General features: G+C 40.6%; 1 protein-coding gene across 2 annotated transcripts in view; it reads left to right on the forward strand.

The window, feature by feature from the left end:
- The window catches only part of BRAF (B-Raf proto-oncogene, serine/threonine kinase), an 82,146-nt gene extending 73,274 nt beyond the window's left edge, over positions 1–8,872 (forward strand). For both annotated transcript variants that reach the window (XM_086479446.1, XM_086479452.1), the window contains 3 exons: positions 1,268–1,402; positions 2,295–2,448; positions 8,816–8,872. In XM_086479446.1, the coding sequence (XP_086335572.1) occupies positions 1,268–1,402; positions 2,295–2,448; positions 8,816–8,838 (312 nt within the window). In that variant the 3' untranslated portion in view covers positions 8,839–8,872. The remainder of the gene's footprint in view (positions 1–1,267; positions 1,403–2,294; positions 2,449–8,815) is intronic.
- The last annotated feature ends 7,252 nt before the right edge of the window (positions 8,873–16,124 follow it).

The following is a 16,124-nucleotide window of genomic DNA, read 5'->3' on the forward strand; positions in this document are numbered from 1 at the left end:
TTAAGTAATGTAATTATTTAGAAAAGAGTAACTTCTAGATGATGATAAGCCTTATTGCAGCAGAGGTAAGGGATGGGGTAGCGAAGGCTTTACTATGAAATGCTGTTATGGCACATGGGGATTTCTAAAGAAACCATATGGGAGTTTTATACTCCTCGTTGATGCCAACACAGATGCGACTGAATCAGAAAGTTGAAAAAGGACCAGGATTAGTATAAATAACATGTATCGCTTGCTTGAGATGTGGGGTTTTTCTCTTGGTTTTGGTGGTTTGGGTTTTTTTCCCTTTTTTTTGCCAGTGTCAAGATATGAAATAGTTACACTTCATTAAATATAAGGTATGATACACCTCTTGGGTCTGTCTGAGTATTCAGAAGAGGTAGTGGTTATCTGCTGCAGCGTGAATGGATCTTTGATTAGGTAGTTTGAAAGGGCTTTTTAGTGTCAGTGCGACTGCAGTACTCAAACCATATTGCATTTGACCTTGGCTTGACACGATTAGGTTTGATGGGTTTTTTATATATCCAAGAGAACGTTAACCATATTTATGCTTTGCTTTCCCGCTTTCTCTTACTTTACTGTGTTTTATGCTAAAGTTTTCTCCTTAGATGAAATATAAGCCTTCCATGTTAAAGGAATTACTGTAAAAATACAAAGCCTGTCTGTCTCCTTTTCTACAAAGGAGGGACACTTTCTCTTTTTCTTTTGTGGGTTGTTTTTTTTTTGAGGGGGTGGGGAAGGTGGTCAGATGTCAAGAATAAGCTTTTGAGGTGGAAAAGTATATGAAGGAATTTATTCTCAAAAGATAAGGATTTTTAATATCTAAAGTCCATACCTTTCAGTATGAACTTGCTGTTGACTTATATTGTAAAACAGAATATTTATTTTTACAGAATATTTATTTTTAGACGTTCTGTTCCTGCCACAGAGTTGCTTATTCTTGTTTTTGTAACAGTTTTTGACACCGAAGAATGGCTCCTTAGGTGGTTATTGCTATAAATGGTAACCATTTACTAGTGTTCAGGTTTCACAGAAATCTCTCTTAGAAGGAGGAGAAGGAGGACAAATCTAATTTTTTCTCTGTACTGAATATGTTAGAAAGCATTACTCTAAGAAACTTGGCAATTTCAGTAGCAGGTAATGTTTCTTGGGAGCAGAAAACTTGCTGCTGGGACTAAAATGGTCTGGCAAAATGTTGATCTTTCGTTACTGTTTGTTTTTTGGACTCATCTTCTTCCCATTTCATGTTTTTTACCCTTAAATAAAGATAATTTTTATGGTGGGACGAGGATACCTGTCTCCGGACCTCAGCAAAGTACGAAGCAACTGTCCAAAAGCTATGAAGAGACTAATGGCAGAATGCTTAAAAAAGAAAAGAGATGAGAGACCCCTTTTTCCACAGGTGAGAAATGTTCCTCTTTGGTTCTCAGTAGTCTTTACAATTCAAGTATTAAAAGTAAAGATCAATTATGAACTCACTGGCCAGTTCAAAAAGGTTTTTTTAGTTTAATTTTTTAATTTAGATAAGTGCTGTAGGATGACTCCATAAGAGTACTGGTTCAGCACCTGGTTAGTGCTGTTTAATTAGAAATGTTTAAATTCAATTAAAAAACAGCTATTAAAATGACCTGTGTAGTTGTAAAAGCATTTATGTATTAGAGAAAGTTTCAACTGGGAGACAATGAAATTCATAATCGCAATTAAGACACACAAATTAGAACTTGGTGTATGTTCTCAGAAATCTTTATACCCCCCTCCCTGCTCTCCCCCAAGCTTTACGACGGGAAACTGATAGTTTTGTCACGAAACTTAATTTAGCATGTCTGCTGAGGAAGGTTGGGATTCTAAAAGTAGGGGGGACCTTATTTTTTTGTTGTTTTGAGTGTAACCAAAGTGTTTTCAAAAAATAAGGAGCCCCCCCTGCTGGCTTTATGGCAAATGGTATTAAGCAAACTGCTGCCAAAGCTGCATTTATTTGCGGTGATAGTACATATAGGTACTAGTGCATAAACAAGGAGGCAAATAAAAAGCAACTATGTTCATTATGCTTACAGAGGGAAATCAGTATGCCCCTTTAAAGGGGAAAATGAGACAGTTTCTTCCGAAAATGTCCTTTTTAGCTCTTTGAGGCTATAAACATCAGAATGTAATGCAGTAATCTGTTTTTAAAAGTTTCTGTTTAAATTTGTATATAACTATTTTTCTGTAGTTAATTTATGTTCTGCCTTTGTTTTTAAGAGAGTGTTACAACTTTGGAACAACAGATTTGATCGCTTATTTTCTACTTGTTTTAGATTCTTGCCTCCATTGAGCTTCTGGCCCGGTCATTGCCAAAAATTCACCGCAGTGCATCTGAGCCCTCATTAAACCGGGCTGGCTTCCAGACAGAGGATTTTAGTCTATATGCTTGTGCTTCTCCAAAAACGCCCATCCAAGCAGGGGGATACGGTGGGTTTCCAGTACACTGAAAAGAAATGTGAAAGCATGTGCCTGTGCATCTGTGTGCTGGTGTGTTCCTGTGAGTGCAGCACATGTGTATGTTCTCAGTTCCTGCCAGCTGTGGTTTTAAGGTTTACTGAGGGAATGAGGACTCAGTTCCTAACACTGGGCATTGAATGTCCTGAGCACAAAGGCTGTGTTGGTAAGGAATGCCCTTGGAACAGCTGGCACAAGAAGAATTGTAAGGTCACATAAGAGAAATGGGAAAAGTCACTTCAAAACAAGCAAAAATCCTCTTAAGGTCATTGAGTGTCATTTTTGCCTAGTTTATTGATTGGAGTTAGTTACTCAGGATTTTAATCTACTCAAGCTATGGTGGTTGTTGTTTTTTTTTACTTCAGTTGAGGTCATTATATTTGAGCGATAGGCTTTAGATTCCTCAGTTAGTAGTGCTTCTCATATGTGGGCAACGATTAGAAAAATAAACTTAGCTTTAAGGCTGAGCACAGTCAAAACTTCTTGTGGTCAGCAGAAGTGAGCAGATACAACACAGAATCTGAAGAAAGACCTTAGTGACATGTGACTCGTATTTTGAAAGTTGAAGTTTAAAATAGAGCTGTTTAGAGAACATCTCTTCCTGCAGAGGAGTGGTGGTGTGGTTTGGGGTTTTTTTTATTTATTTTTATTTTTGCCTAAATATTCTGACCTTCTGTAGTTTAGACCATCTCAAAGTGTTCTATTACAACGCAACACAGAAGGAATACTGAATCTGCTTTTGCTGAACTGCAAGAATATTGCTGGTAATGGTGCCTGTATCCTTCAAATAGCACGTATTTAAAAATGAAAAAAACCTTTGAAATCTCAAGCATCAGCAAATACTTAAAGAGAAAAGCTGCTAACACCCATCATAAGAAAAGAGGATTTGAAAAAGCAATTGTTTTCATGGAAATCAGCATAATACTATGAGTTCTGTTAAGGTGAAACGTTTTAATTGCTTTAACATTGTTAAGAATACCACTGAACGTGCTTCTGTTGGGTGACAAATTGTTTTTTTCACTTCCGTATAAAAGCTGCTATTTGACTGGAGGTGAATCAGTTAGACTAGATACCTAACTGAGGAAGCTAGACACCTTACCAAGATCCTGTCACCTCACTTTAAAGATTGTATTTTTCTCTGAAGCATTACTCTGGAACAGGTGAATCAGAGTAGTGGTTCAGGTTATATCGGTTTTTGACGCCGGATGTGAAAACAATAATGTTATTGACTGTCTTGCATTTTGAAATTAGTTACGTGGTTTTGTTTGTTTTAAACTGCTAAGCTATTAATTTTCACAGATTCTTCTGCATCAGAAACAAGTTATTGCTGCTCTTGTTAGGACTTCATGGGCCAGGAGTGTTCTTAATAGCTTCTGATTTAGATACTTCTACAGAAGTTTTTGTATTGCTGGCATAGGTTTTTGAAATAGATCAGGAATTCAAAAAAGGTTTTCTTTTCTGCTGTCTGACAACTGAGCCTTTTAAAACAGGAGGCAGAGTTAGAGAGCTTGAAGAGATGTAGGCAATTTCTACATTTTCTTTTGGTCTTTTTGGCTTCTGCTGTTGGAACAGTTTGGGAACTAACTTTTCTCGTTTCTTTAGTCAAGAAAATTCAGCTGTTGGAATCTCTTTATGGAAATAGTCATGGAGGACAAAAGTTGTTATTGTTTTAGAAAATCTGTTTCCCATCTTTCTGGTAGCTTCACCTCATTTTGGCAGGCTTATCTTAAAATGAAAACAGGATTTAAGTGGGTTTTTTTCCCCTAGTATTTGTTGGGGTTTTTTAAATTCTAGACGGTGAGGAGGAATGCTTTTAAGCTTTGGGGTGTGGTATTCAGTACAGGCTACGATGGCTATCTCAGTAAGAGTGAGAGAATGCTGCTAGGTGTCATGCAGAATCTAGAAATGCGGCTTAACCAAAGGGGGAGTTAGGGAGAGGACAGAAACATCATGACTGCCCTGCCTAGGCTCACTCTTTTTCAAGTCAGCCAGATCAGTTCAAAGAAGTTATTCCTTGCAGTAGCGTTATCCTCGTTGTTAAGATTGTTCTTCTGTGCTATAGGAACTACAATTAGGGGAGAAAAAAATGCTGCCATCTTTAGACACATTTGGACCTATTTCTTGATGTATGGTCAGTGCATTAGACTTCTTCCTGGGTCACCTGTTCTTAGACATCGAGCACGGTTTGGGATCCATGGCCATAACATGATCTTAGCTTCTCACTAAACGTTTTAGGAAGCCTGAAAGGAGGCTGGGTTTTGTGGATCATTAACTTTATCTGACATAAAGGCATGTAGGGGGTTAACTTCTGTAGTTTGTAATTGCTGTTTCAATAATATTTGGGAACATATGTAGGATGAAAATGCCTAAATAACCTGCGGATTTGGGTCAGTGTTCTCAAAGATGCAACTCAGCTATATTGTTTAGTAACAGCTGCCTACCGGTCCTGAAAACAGGTCTGTAGGATCCCAGGCTTTTCTGGAGGGGTAGCTTATACGATGTGAGATGCCTTTTCTCTTCCCTGCATCTCAGTATAGAAACAAAACCTGTCTTGGTACCTTCTAGAAGGACCAGATCCTCATAAATACTGCTGTATATTCTTCTAAGGCTACTAATTATCCACATCAGTGCATGTCCCATATCTTTATTTAGCCAGTAGATGGTATCCATACTAGAAGGTCAGAGCAAGATCCAACAGAAAACTGCCCCTTTGTCATACTTTTTTTCTGTGTCTGTGAATGTAATCCAGGCAAGGTGTTGGAATTTGGTGTTTCTCTTGGGTAAATCACTTAATCTCTGTTTCAGTAGACAAGGCTGGCACAGGACTGGAAGGCATTCTTCTTCTTACCATTCTTCTGAGGAACATGGCATCTACTCCAGGATAAGGAGTACCATTAAGATGTTATGTATATACCTTAGTAGCCTCGTAAATACAGATAACTTTTAAATTTGTGAGAGCAGAGATTGGTAACTGCATCTTAAATCCTTCCAGGAATCAGGGGCAGCAGGTTAACCCAGAACATGCCCTTATAATGTATTGTTTGGACACAACATTAAAGAACTTTGATCATCTTTTTAGTACAGATTTTTTGAAAGTGTGCATTTAAAATAGTTTGCACTTGCTTTGCATGTGATGAGCATGAAAAGACTGTAGCAACTAACTTGAAAGGGCTCTGTAAGAAGTGTGGATTTTCAAATGCTATCCATCCTTTGGAAAGGAATTTCTTTGTTACCAGTCAAAGCAAGTATCTCCAGTTCTGCTTGGTAAAACTCACATCAGATGTCTGGCTCACAACGAATAAAAGCGTCTGTTGCTTTTTTCACATCTCAAATCGCCAAGGTATGTGGTTTCATCCCTTCATGGTAAGCTGATCTCATTTGGAGCAGCCGTGGCCCAGCTCCTTATCCCTGCACTGGCAGATGCTCTCCAATTCCACGAGTCCGTTCGGCACAGCTGAGTGGGTTCACCCCACCGTCAACAGAGCCCCTCTCCAAAAACTGGTCAGAAAACTGTCCTTGCTCACCAGCCGGAGCTCGCATTTGCGATGTCCGCTGCTTGAGCCATCCATCTTGCCTTAGGGCCAGGTAGTGCTGCCGTGGCACAACGGGCAGGTCATTGCTCTACAGCTCCGGTCAGGAGGGAGAATGGGACTGCAGCAGCCCCAGTTTAGATTAGCATTGGCCATTACTGAACTGTGTCCAAAGATTTAGCAGGGCAGAATCAGGATGATACTGTTCCTGCAGGACAGGGCATATTGGGTGATATTCCTAAAGCTGTCTCCATTTCGTCCATTCATTGCTCTCAGGCAAGGCCTTCCTGCCCTGCTAGAAAACAGGGACTTCACAGGTTACATCATTTATCTGTATACATCTAAGTCTCAGGAAGAGGTTGGCTGTGTTCCCTCTCCCTCTCCTACCAGATGGGGTTTCTTTTAGAAGAGCCAGCTACAGATGTTTTACAGCTTCAGAATAGAAAGGGTGACATAAAACATTTTAGTACTCTGCAGAACGTCCTGTCGAAACCTAGCAGGATGGAATATTCCTGGATGTGGATAGGTATAGCCGTCTACATTCCTCATCTAGGGGAAGCCGTTACTGGTAACGACATTTTACACATGTTCAATAGACATAATCCCATTATTAGATGAACATGTTACCTATTTTGGTCTCCTATTGATTCGAGATTCGATTAGCACCTGAATTTTGAGAGGGGGGAGTCAGCATTAGCTGGTCAAAGAAAATGTCTTTGCTAAGGTTTTGTTTAAATGGCAGAAAAGTCTGAAAATCACCTTTTTATAGCTACCATTCTATCTGAAATGCTTCTTGACTTCTGATCCTGTTTTTCCATTGCCCTTTCCCAATTAATGGTTCATCTTTTATCTTCTGAAATCCCTGTACGACTATTAAAAGCTGAATTATTACCAGAAATGGGCAGAAGGACAAGATGAGTAATGAGGGAGCAATCTCTTGTTTATAAATTGATCTTTAATCAGCAGTTTAGGAAGGCAGACTGAAAAATAAATTAAGTAGAGCGTGTTTTGAAAGTGTAGCTAAGCATGAATGTCATTCTTAAAAATTAGCCTCACAGGCAATACTTGATGACTTTTTTGTCCTTCTCTTAAAAGAAAAAAAAAAAAAAAAGTACAAAAATTGAGGTCTTTCCAGAAGATACCGTGAAGAGAGTTGGGAGATTGGTGAAATATGCCAGAGACACACAGAAAAATTACAAATATTTAGAGTATTTTAGAGCAGGGTTTTATCTGTTGGTAGAACTAGTAAAATAGGCAATTAGATCCCTCATGCAGCTTTTATTGTTTTGTTGTTACAACTTAAAGCTACCACCACAGTCCATCAAGACACAGAGCTCGAGGTGTGTCAACAGCCCCCTGTACCAGCTAGCCTTACTTTAGACCTTTGGTGTGCTCCCTTCTCGTTCCCCGTGATGCACAGACCCCTCTCCCTGCTTTCTTCATGTGGATCAGCTGTTCCTGCCAGGCCCTGTAGATGCCTTTTCTTCCCCCTCCTCGTGCAGATTGCTGATCACTCTTCTTGGTTCTCTTCTTTATAGAGCAAGATGTTCCATGGAATTAATGCTTTCAGCCTAAAATTCTGTTTGCAGGGATGTTTCTGGTTTGTTTCCGACATTCAGAATAAGAATCTTAAGGAAAAAAAACCACAGCCAACAGAACACTTGCTCTTGAAAGGATGGAAGGGACACCAAGATAGGGAGCAGTTGTTTGGATGTAATGGCATTCTACTCACTTCTGTTGAACAGAACACGGGTCTCTTAAGCCTGCTTAGCACTCCCATATTATTAGGAGAGCTCTGAGGAGTGCTGTCAAGAAAGGGGGATAAACTAACCTAAAATTCATGTGATGCCAAACACAGGGAAGTTATAAGTGTGTTTGTTTTTCTCTTGCTTCTGAATCCTTTTGGTTCCTATAGAATACAGTTTCTTTGTGGGTGGCAGGGGAATTTTTTGGCTAAATATAAGATTAAGAGGATGGGTATCTTAGATTCAGCTTCTATTCAAAGTTGTGGCAAAATTCTTAAGACTTTGGGCAGCGCTTTTACTCTGTGCCATGGTTTCAGCATCTCTGAAATGGGACTAGCAGTGTATCTCATGGCATGCTGACACTAAATAAACTAGAATTTCAGAAGATCATTGCATGTGAAAGTTCTGCATAGAACTGCTGTTTATTCAGTAATTCCGAAGGAAGCATGGGGTCACTTTATTTGTTGTGCTATTAGCGAGGCCTAATTTCTGTCTGGGAATGAGTAGACAATCTCACCATTCTTATTTTTCTCACAGTAGGTTGCTATGCTGGTCTCTAAGCCAGATCCTAGCAGTCTTTATTACTGGTTTAATATTCAGGCACTTTACTGTACATAGTCTTTAAAGGTTAACGGGTGTGTCAAGTAGTTCTTTGTTATTAAACTAGTTTTACACCAGAACAGAAATTAGCTTGCAGTCTGATGCATTTACTGCGATGGTTGATTTTCAGGAGGGTATGTGTGCAATAAGGAGTTTAAAATGAAATTAAGCTGACACATTTTATTTTCAAGTGCATGATGAATTAGACTTTGCTTGACCTTTCAGACCTCTGTCTTGGGAAGAATGGGTACAGCTTGCTTTCAAGAAATTCTTTTTTGGTAAAATATGCTGGGTCTGTATTCAATGTTCTCTCACTATGTGTCCTGTTGTGCTTTAATTTTAACAGTTTGCATTTTTTAACATCTTTTATATTCAACCTAATGTTCAACTAGTCTGGAGAAAATCTCTGACCACCTAGTAACTGAAATCACCTTTTTAAACCAAGCTCTTGTCCTCCCTCTACAGGAGAATTTGCAGCGTTCAAGTAGCCACAGCACCATGGCAGCACCCCACTCTGTTATTTAAGTCTTGTGTTCCTACAGTTTCTTAACATCAAAATTCTATTCTGCTCCGCAAAACCTAAAGTAATTTAGAAAAGATATCCATAAGCTTAAAAGTGGAGCAGAATGGAACTGCCAGTCCAACACAATGGGAAAAATATACCTTTTTGGGAACCAGAATCCTCTGCTGCCAGTGTTTCTCCTTCAACACAAACCACCACGAGCATTCGGAGACCCGCAGTGGCTGCCTGTGCCGTTGGCATCATTCCCAGGAGAGAGGAGAGGGCGCTCGTGGTTTGACTGTGGTGCTCGGGCATGAGGGGATGGAACTGCTGCTGCAACTTAGGAGACTTGCTTTGGATGGTCTGCTGGTCGGCTTTCTCCCTCTAACAACGTACCATCAGAGGCTGAAAATCTGATGAGTGCTAATTTAAAAGAATCATCCTCCGTTCTGATCTTTTTTTTTTTTTTTTTTCCTGGTGTACTCACCGATTTGTGGACAATGCAGTATCCCCTTTTCACTGTGTTACAGTGTCAAACACCTAAATCTATCCATATTATTGGGTTTTATTCCAGTAAAATTAAAAGTGTGGGGTGATGGGAGCTGGAGAAGATGTTACTCTAAAGGCGAAGAGGTTAATCTGGAGGAAAAGGGGATGCTGCTGCACCTTTTTTCAGATTTACTTTATCACTTCTTCAAAAAACAACCAACCACCACCAATCTTCACCTTTTTCCTTTCCCAGTATTTTGTTGGTGTGTGCATATACAATACCTTTAGAAGGATTAGCTAGATCCTTCTTTTGTTGGTCCAGCAACAGACTGAAGTTTAAAAAAAAAAAAAAATAAAAAAAGTAGCGAGATTGTCCTCTTTTTTTTTTCTTTTGTATCATATGATACAATGTATTTATCAAAGATGCTACTGCAGCATCTGAAGTCTGTAGAATTCCTGATACAGACTGTGAATGGTATATGTACCTACTTTAAAAGTTTTATTTTAAACGAGGGTGCAGGTTAATGCCAGGTACCTTACCAATATGTAATGTTTTCATAAATGGGGAAAAAAGTTCTCAGGTTGAATTGAATACAAATACAAAACCCCCTAGAATTAGACATTCTGAAAATTATGTTTTGGTACTTTCAAGAGCTTTTTTTAGAGGATTTTTATCCTGTTAACTAAACGTCCTCTGATAAGTGTGTGTGTAAATGTGGAGCATCTTGTCCTAATGGCAAGTTGTTAGATCAAAACAAAACGGTACTTGCTGGATCCACGCTGACTACTTCTCCTCTCATTGCTTTCTTCCCTGTCATCTCTTCCCTTCCCTTTGTCTTTCCCTTCTGTACACTTTGCAAACTAGGATGAAGGTGGCGGTATCTCCGTTAGAGCGCTTTGTTTTCCTGTCCTCCAGTCCTGGTTTTCAAATGGTCGGTAACTTTTTGATAAGTTACCCAGTCAGGGAAAAAACAACTCGTAAAGTTCTGCACATTGTTTACCTCTAGTAGAATAACTTGTGATGTGATCTGTTTGCAGAGTTCTCTGGTATGTGGTATTACGTGTAAATTATTTGTACAGAGGCAAGTCAGACCACATTAGAACGAAATTCAAGCTCAGACAGAAGTTTTCAGAATTTGATTCGTGTCTGCCCTCCAGGTGGGGCAGGAGAACCAACCCCCTTCTAGCGGGGACGTTCTTGCTGGGGGGGAGGTGGGCGGTGTTAAACAAAATCATGACAAATAAATGAAGGAGTTGAATGTGTGTGAGTGTGGTGTCCGTGCTAAACATGGCTGTATTGGGTGAGGACGCTGTCCTTCCCTCCCTAGGAGAGTTGGACTGTTTCTGTCTGCAGAAGATTGCTCCCAGGCGAAGGGAGAAACGCACATCGGTAGTGGAACGTGCTTTTAAAACCCTGGAGTTCTGCGGTGTTGCTGGTAGTTTATGTTTGTCAGTAAATATTTACTGGGGTTATAGGGACCGGACTAATCTGAAGTGGGAATTATAACTGAAATACTGTGTATTCATATTAATTCCACAAACATTAGCAAGACAGCAATAGTGAATGACTTAATAGTCACTACAAGAATGAAGTGATTCATGTTGGTACATGAATAGAATCGATTTTGTGTACAGGATACATTTTAAAAAAAAAAAGAAAAAAAAAAGAAAAGAAAGCACAAATTTTTTCTTGTCTGCTGTGGGTCTTCAGATGCTGTAAGGTTTGTTGTTTTTTTTTTTTCCTTATTGAGATTGGCAGGAATTTAAATAGTAGCAATAGCCACTTTCCAGTGTGGAGAAGCTAACAAGCGAGCGGTCGTGTGCAGACCAGCGAAACCAGAGTGCTCCCTGGTGATCTCATCTGAGGCCAGCACCTCAGGGGTGGAAGGAGCCTGGGGCCAGCAGGCAGGTGAGAGCTTTTACAGACACAGACTCCCAGAGGGTGAAGTAGTCTCTGCTCATTCTCCTTCCACCCCACGCGTTGCTCCAGCCCCTCTCTGGGCTGTGGCCTAATTTGTACACGTCGGGCATACTGGAAATCATTGTTCTCTCGAAAGAAACTGTTATTGGAGCAAGTATGTACAGGTGGTTCAACAGTCATGTGTTTCACAGAGCTTGTTAAAAGTGCTAGTTTCCTTCCACAAGGTCATGCTGGCAGAAGATTGTCTGCTAAAATATAACTGTTAGGAATTTCATTCTGTCTTTGCTTAAAATGAACTTATTTTTGTGAAGATTCATTACCCGTTAGTCTACAATATGCTTCTTGAGCCCATAGGAAAAGCACAAGGAAAATTGCTATCCTTGTCCATGCAAAGCACTTTATGAGTAACACATGATCTCTGGGGGGTTTTTTATTGGGGTTTGTTTGTTTGTAGTTCTGTTTTTCTGTTTGTTTTTGTTTTGGTTTTTTTCCCCTGAGGAATGTGCAAGTTGTTTGGCTGCTGTTTAGAGAAGTCCTTTCAGGATGCATTTCTACTGGTTTTCACGTATGTTTGTTTCCCTGCAGATATCTGTAGTGTAATGTGTGTTTGTCTGTACGAGGTACCACGTAATGCTCATGCAAAACTTTGGAAGAAATTTGGTTTGTAAATAATTGGGATTATTACTTTTTTATCTTTTCCTTCAAGATTTTTTCTGGATGTCTTGCATGCCATCAGAACCAGTCTTAAAGGGTGCCCTATAGATGTTTAGTAAATGGGAGATAAGAGCGGACAAGAGCAGAGTGCCCTGTATAGCAGTGGGATGAAGGAAGTAAACTGAAATGACCGATACATTCATGTCCGTGACACCAAATTTCTTAAGCTTCTCTGTGGTGTCCCAACCCCAAGCACATGCCATAGTATGGAAATGTTAGTACGTGTTTTGTGGGTGCCTGTTGGGACAAACATCTAGACAGTCATACTGCTTTTACCTCTGCGGTATCTGGTATCTAATAATTATTTGCAAAAGTACCAGTATCCAGTCCCAGCTATTCGTGTCTTTATTAGCCGCACACATACCTTCCCCTCTGCCCTTCCTTTTCTGAACAGTTCGAAGAGGCCTGTTACCTGTTCCATCTTCCTCATCAGTACGTGGTTGTTTCCAGCAGTACATTTGCTGGAACTGGAACATTGTAGCGGAGCTTCAACCAAATGGTATGAGTGTAGAGGCTTGGTTATTTTGAAAGTAATTTCTGCATGAATTAAGTCCTACATGGTCCCAGATACGATTAGCCCAGTCATTTCTTTTTTCCTAAACTCATGCAGGTCATTAAATGAATCCACTTTGGCTTTTTATGCTTACCTGAAACCATCTTTTCTCGTACTTGAATGCTGTAGCAGCTGATGATAATGCAGAATGTTTGCGGCCAAATACGGCCATCTTATCATGGCCTCTCAACATCACTTGAATTCGTATGTGCTCATTGGAGGCAGAATTTAGCCCTAGTGACATAAAATGACTGAAATGCTGACTGTTGATAATTACCACATCTTTCCACAAATGACCAAATCGAAGGAAAAAAAAAATACACTGCAGATCACACATAAATGGGTTTGCTTCTGTGTTTGCCTGGTGATGTAAATGCATCCAGCATTTTACAGAACATTTGGGGAAGCCAGATTCCCCAGAAGCCTCACAAACAAGTACAAGCTGAAGTTTTGATAGCTAGAGGGGCTAAATTTAGAGAAGCAGCATGTAGACATTTCACACTTTTGCAGCCTGTAGATTTCATTCCCTTCTTGACTGTGAGTGCAGCATGTGTAGCACAAACTATTCATAGTACTGTAGACAGCGTGTCTTCTGTCTGTTGGAAGAAGTATCACCAGTAGCACAATGCGACAGGCAAAGCTTCTAGGGACAGTCAAGTTCATTTAAAAAGCAGTTGCATCAGTGGACTGTTACGGCATCCCTTCGCAGGTGCTGGGTGTCCTGGTTTTCTGTTACGCATTTTACATAGAAGTTTGAAACAAACTTTGTGTTTACTGCAGCCTTGTTAATATGCATTTGCACTTCATCTTTGTTTTGGCATGCATTTTAAATATCTTTCTTCATTGCGTCTTACCTAGTAAATAAAATTACCAGACGAGCAGAGCAGAGCAAAGTTGTTGAAACTTTTTCTTTGCGTTTAAGTTTCAAGGATGCTAACACAGAAGCTACTAAGTCAGCACCGTGACAGCAGTAAATAACTACGAAACTGCAGAAGGAGGAAACTTTTTAAAAACTGCAGAATATAGAGTACAGCAAGAGCGAATCCAATGAAGACTAGCATCTCTCTTCTTTAGAAGAGAGAGCTACCAAGACCCTCTGATAAATGGTTTACATAGGTAACCCCCAAAACAGTCTTTGCAGTTTGCCAAATGATCATGTGCCTTCACAACCTTAAAAAGTACAACAGAATGTAAACCAGGTGCTTTGTAACTAGAGCAGTGGCTTTGGTTTACTTCTGATGCGGTAGTTTTGTATATAGCTGTTACTATAGGTAGGTAGTTTGGAGCTGGTAAACTTCTGTAAAGGAGCAAGGAGGGCAGAGAGCAGTCCCCAAAATACCTATGACCATTTCAAAGGTAGGCATTGAAGGATACCCAAGTCAGTTACAGTAAACCTGCTGCTTGAAATCTGCTCTATCGGAAATTAAATTAGGTTCATTTAATTTAAAAATAAATAAACCTTTTCCTCCCCCTCCGAAGACGCAAAGATCTTGTTAAAGAAAGGTAATAGAAAGCTCTGAAGAGGCCCAAAGTTACACTGTCATAGCTTCTTGGAATGAGATGGTAGATGAAAAATGAGAGCTAGATGAGGAGAAATTGATGGCTAGTACTCCTGTAATCAAAGTCCGTGTGTATCAGACCATACAATTAATTCTCTGGCCGAGAAAGTGCAACTAATTTTGTCTTCTGGAGTATCAGCAAGTTTCCTTAGTTCTTCCTCGGGCCTCTTGCAGTTACTCTTCAGTGATATCATACTGTTATTGCACGTTAACCGTGGGAGATGGTAGGTGTCTTGTCAGCTGAGGGACAACCAGTATGTTTGGATTTGATTTGTTCAAATTTCAAACCGGTTACATAGACTTCTGGCAGTACCTACGTACCAGTGTCACGTTCAAGCTACTTGTCCATAAAGGACAAAATAATGGGGTTTCTTATTAGTGCTTTTTCAGATCTTTTCCTTTTCTTCTTTGGGGCAAGACTTTGGGCATAATTCTAAATTATAAAGTTACGTCTAAATGCACAGTTCATATGAAATAGCAGACCCATTTTAAGTTGGTTTTGTTCCTTTCAGAAAGCAAAGTGTAAAAACGTTTTACTAATGTTCCAGGAACTACCTGGCATCTTTCTACCTACCCCAAATTCTGCACTAAAAGTACATGCGAGAAGATGGTATTTTGTCTGTCTTTCTAACAAAATCACAAAGAAACTCTTTCCCTAAGGGAAGGGAGCTGATGGGAAGGTTTAGAACCTTCTAAACTACCTAGGCACTTGCTTCACAGCCTCACAGCAGCAGTGTGTTCAGCTCATCCAGCCTCCTTAAGAGCCAACAGTGGCCTGTCTGGTCATTTTGTCCAGTTTGTCGCGTTTGCAGCAGCTGTACTTTAGAGTAAGCCTTGTGTGACATTTGCTTGAGTGAGTAAACCACAAAAAATAACTATGTTTTCTTTTTTTGTTTGGGTTTGGGAAAGGGTTGGGTTTTGTTTTGATAAATGTCATTCTGTGTTGCATTTGTGTATTCACCCTAGTCGAAAAGAAAATCTGTCTGTGTGCTTGGGAGTTCAGTGGAACATTAGGAGAAGAAATGAAGCCCACATCTGGGCTTGGATGTTGGGTCTAGGGGGCGAAATGGACCAAACGTGGGTGTTGAGTTATTTTGGGGTGGTGGGGGGTTCCGAGGGCATAATTTAAATTAACTCTGTCTAAAATAAAATGTAAGTGCAATAAATGTGCTTTTTTATTCAAAGCTGTGAACCTTTAGGAAAAAAAAAAAAACACACACACACACAAAAAAATCAATAACAAAAGAAAATGCACGTCATTCCTTCATGAGCCTTGTGTCCTACCTGCCTCCCCTTCCTCCCCCCTCTCCACACTTCTCCTCAACTGACAGAAACCTGGCAGTGGCCAACTTGCATGTGTTGGCAACCCAAATGAACGATGCTTTTCTTCTGATCTCCTTTGTCGGGATCAGGGAAAGTCCTGCCCCCTACTTCTTGCCGCCCCTGAAGTCCCTTTGGGCCCCAGTGCTGCCCTGTGCCGCTAGAGCAGGGTCCACCACTATTCGGGGTGCACGAGCCAGCCCACCTGCGCTGCGCAAGTGCGGTGTTCCCCCTGGCCCTTCGTCCTCTGGTTGTAACTTCCCTCCCTGCCTCATTCCAGGTGTAGCGAGGGTCTCCCGGGGCTGGGCAGGTGACACTTTTCGTGAGCAATTGCAAAAGTAATCAGTCGTCAGCAGCCTGATGGGATCCCTCTCCCCCTTCGTCAGACCACACGTGCAGGCTGGCCACTGTTGCCTTCTGTGATTCTGCCTTGTTTTGGAGGAGCAGGTGTACGTGTTTGTGATCTGCTGTGCGTTACTTGCACTGTGTGTGTCTCTCTCTCTCTCTCTCTCTCTCTCTCTCTCTCTCTCTTACCTGAGCACAGGCTGTGTTCCCTGGATGAGGAAAGGTGCACCGGTCTCTTGGGGGGGTTCCCCCCGAGAGGCGCCAACGCATATGTTTCACTAAAAAGTGATGGAAGGTGTAACACTCAGTAGTTGGACCCTATGGGTGAGAGAGAGAGGACTGGCTTGTTTAAAGTTTATAGATGCACAGAT

Source organism: Leptosomus discolor, chromosome 1 (assembly GCF_034619465.1).
Source record: "Leptosomus discolor isolate bLepDis1 chromosome 1, bLepDis1.hap2, whole genome shotgun sequence".
Classification (NCBI taxonomy): Eukaryota; Metazoa; Chordata; class Aves; order Leptosomiformes; family Leptosomidae; genus Leptosomus; species Leptosomus discolor.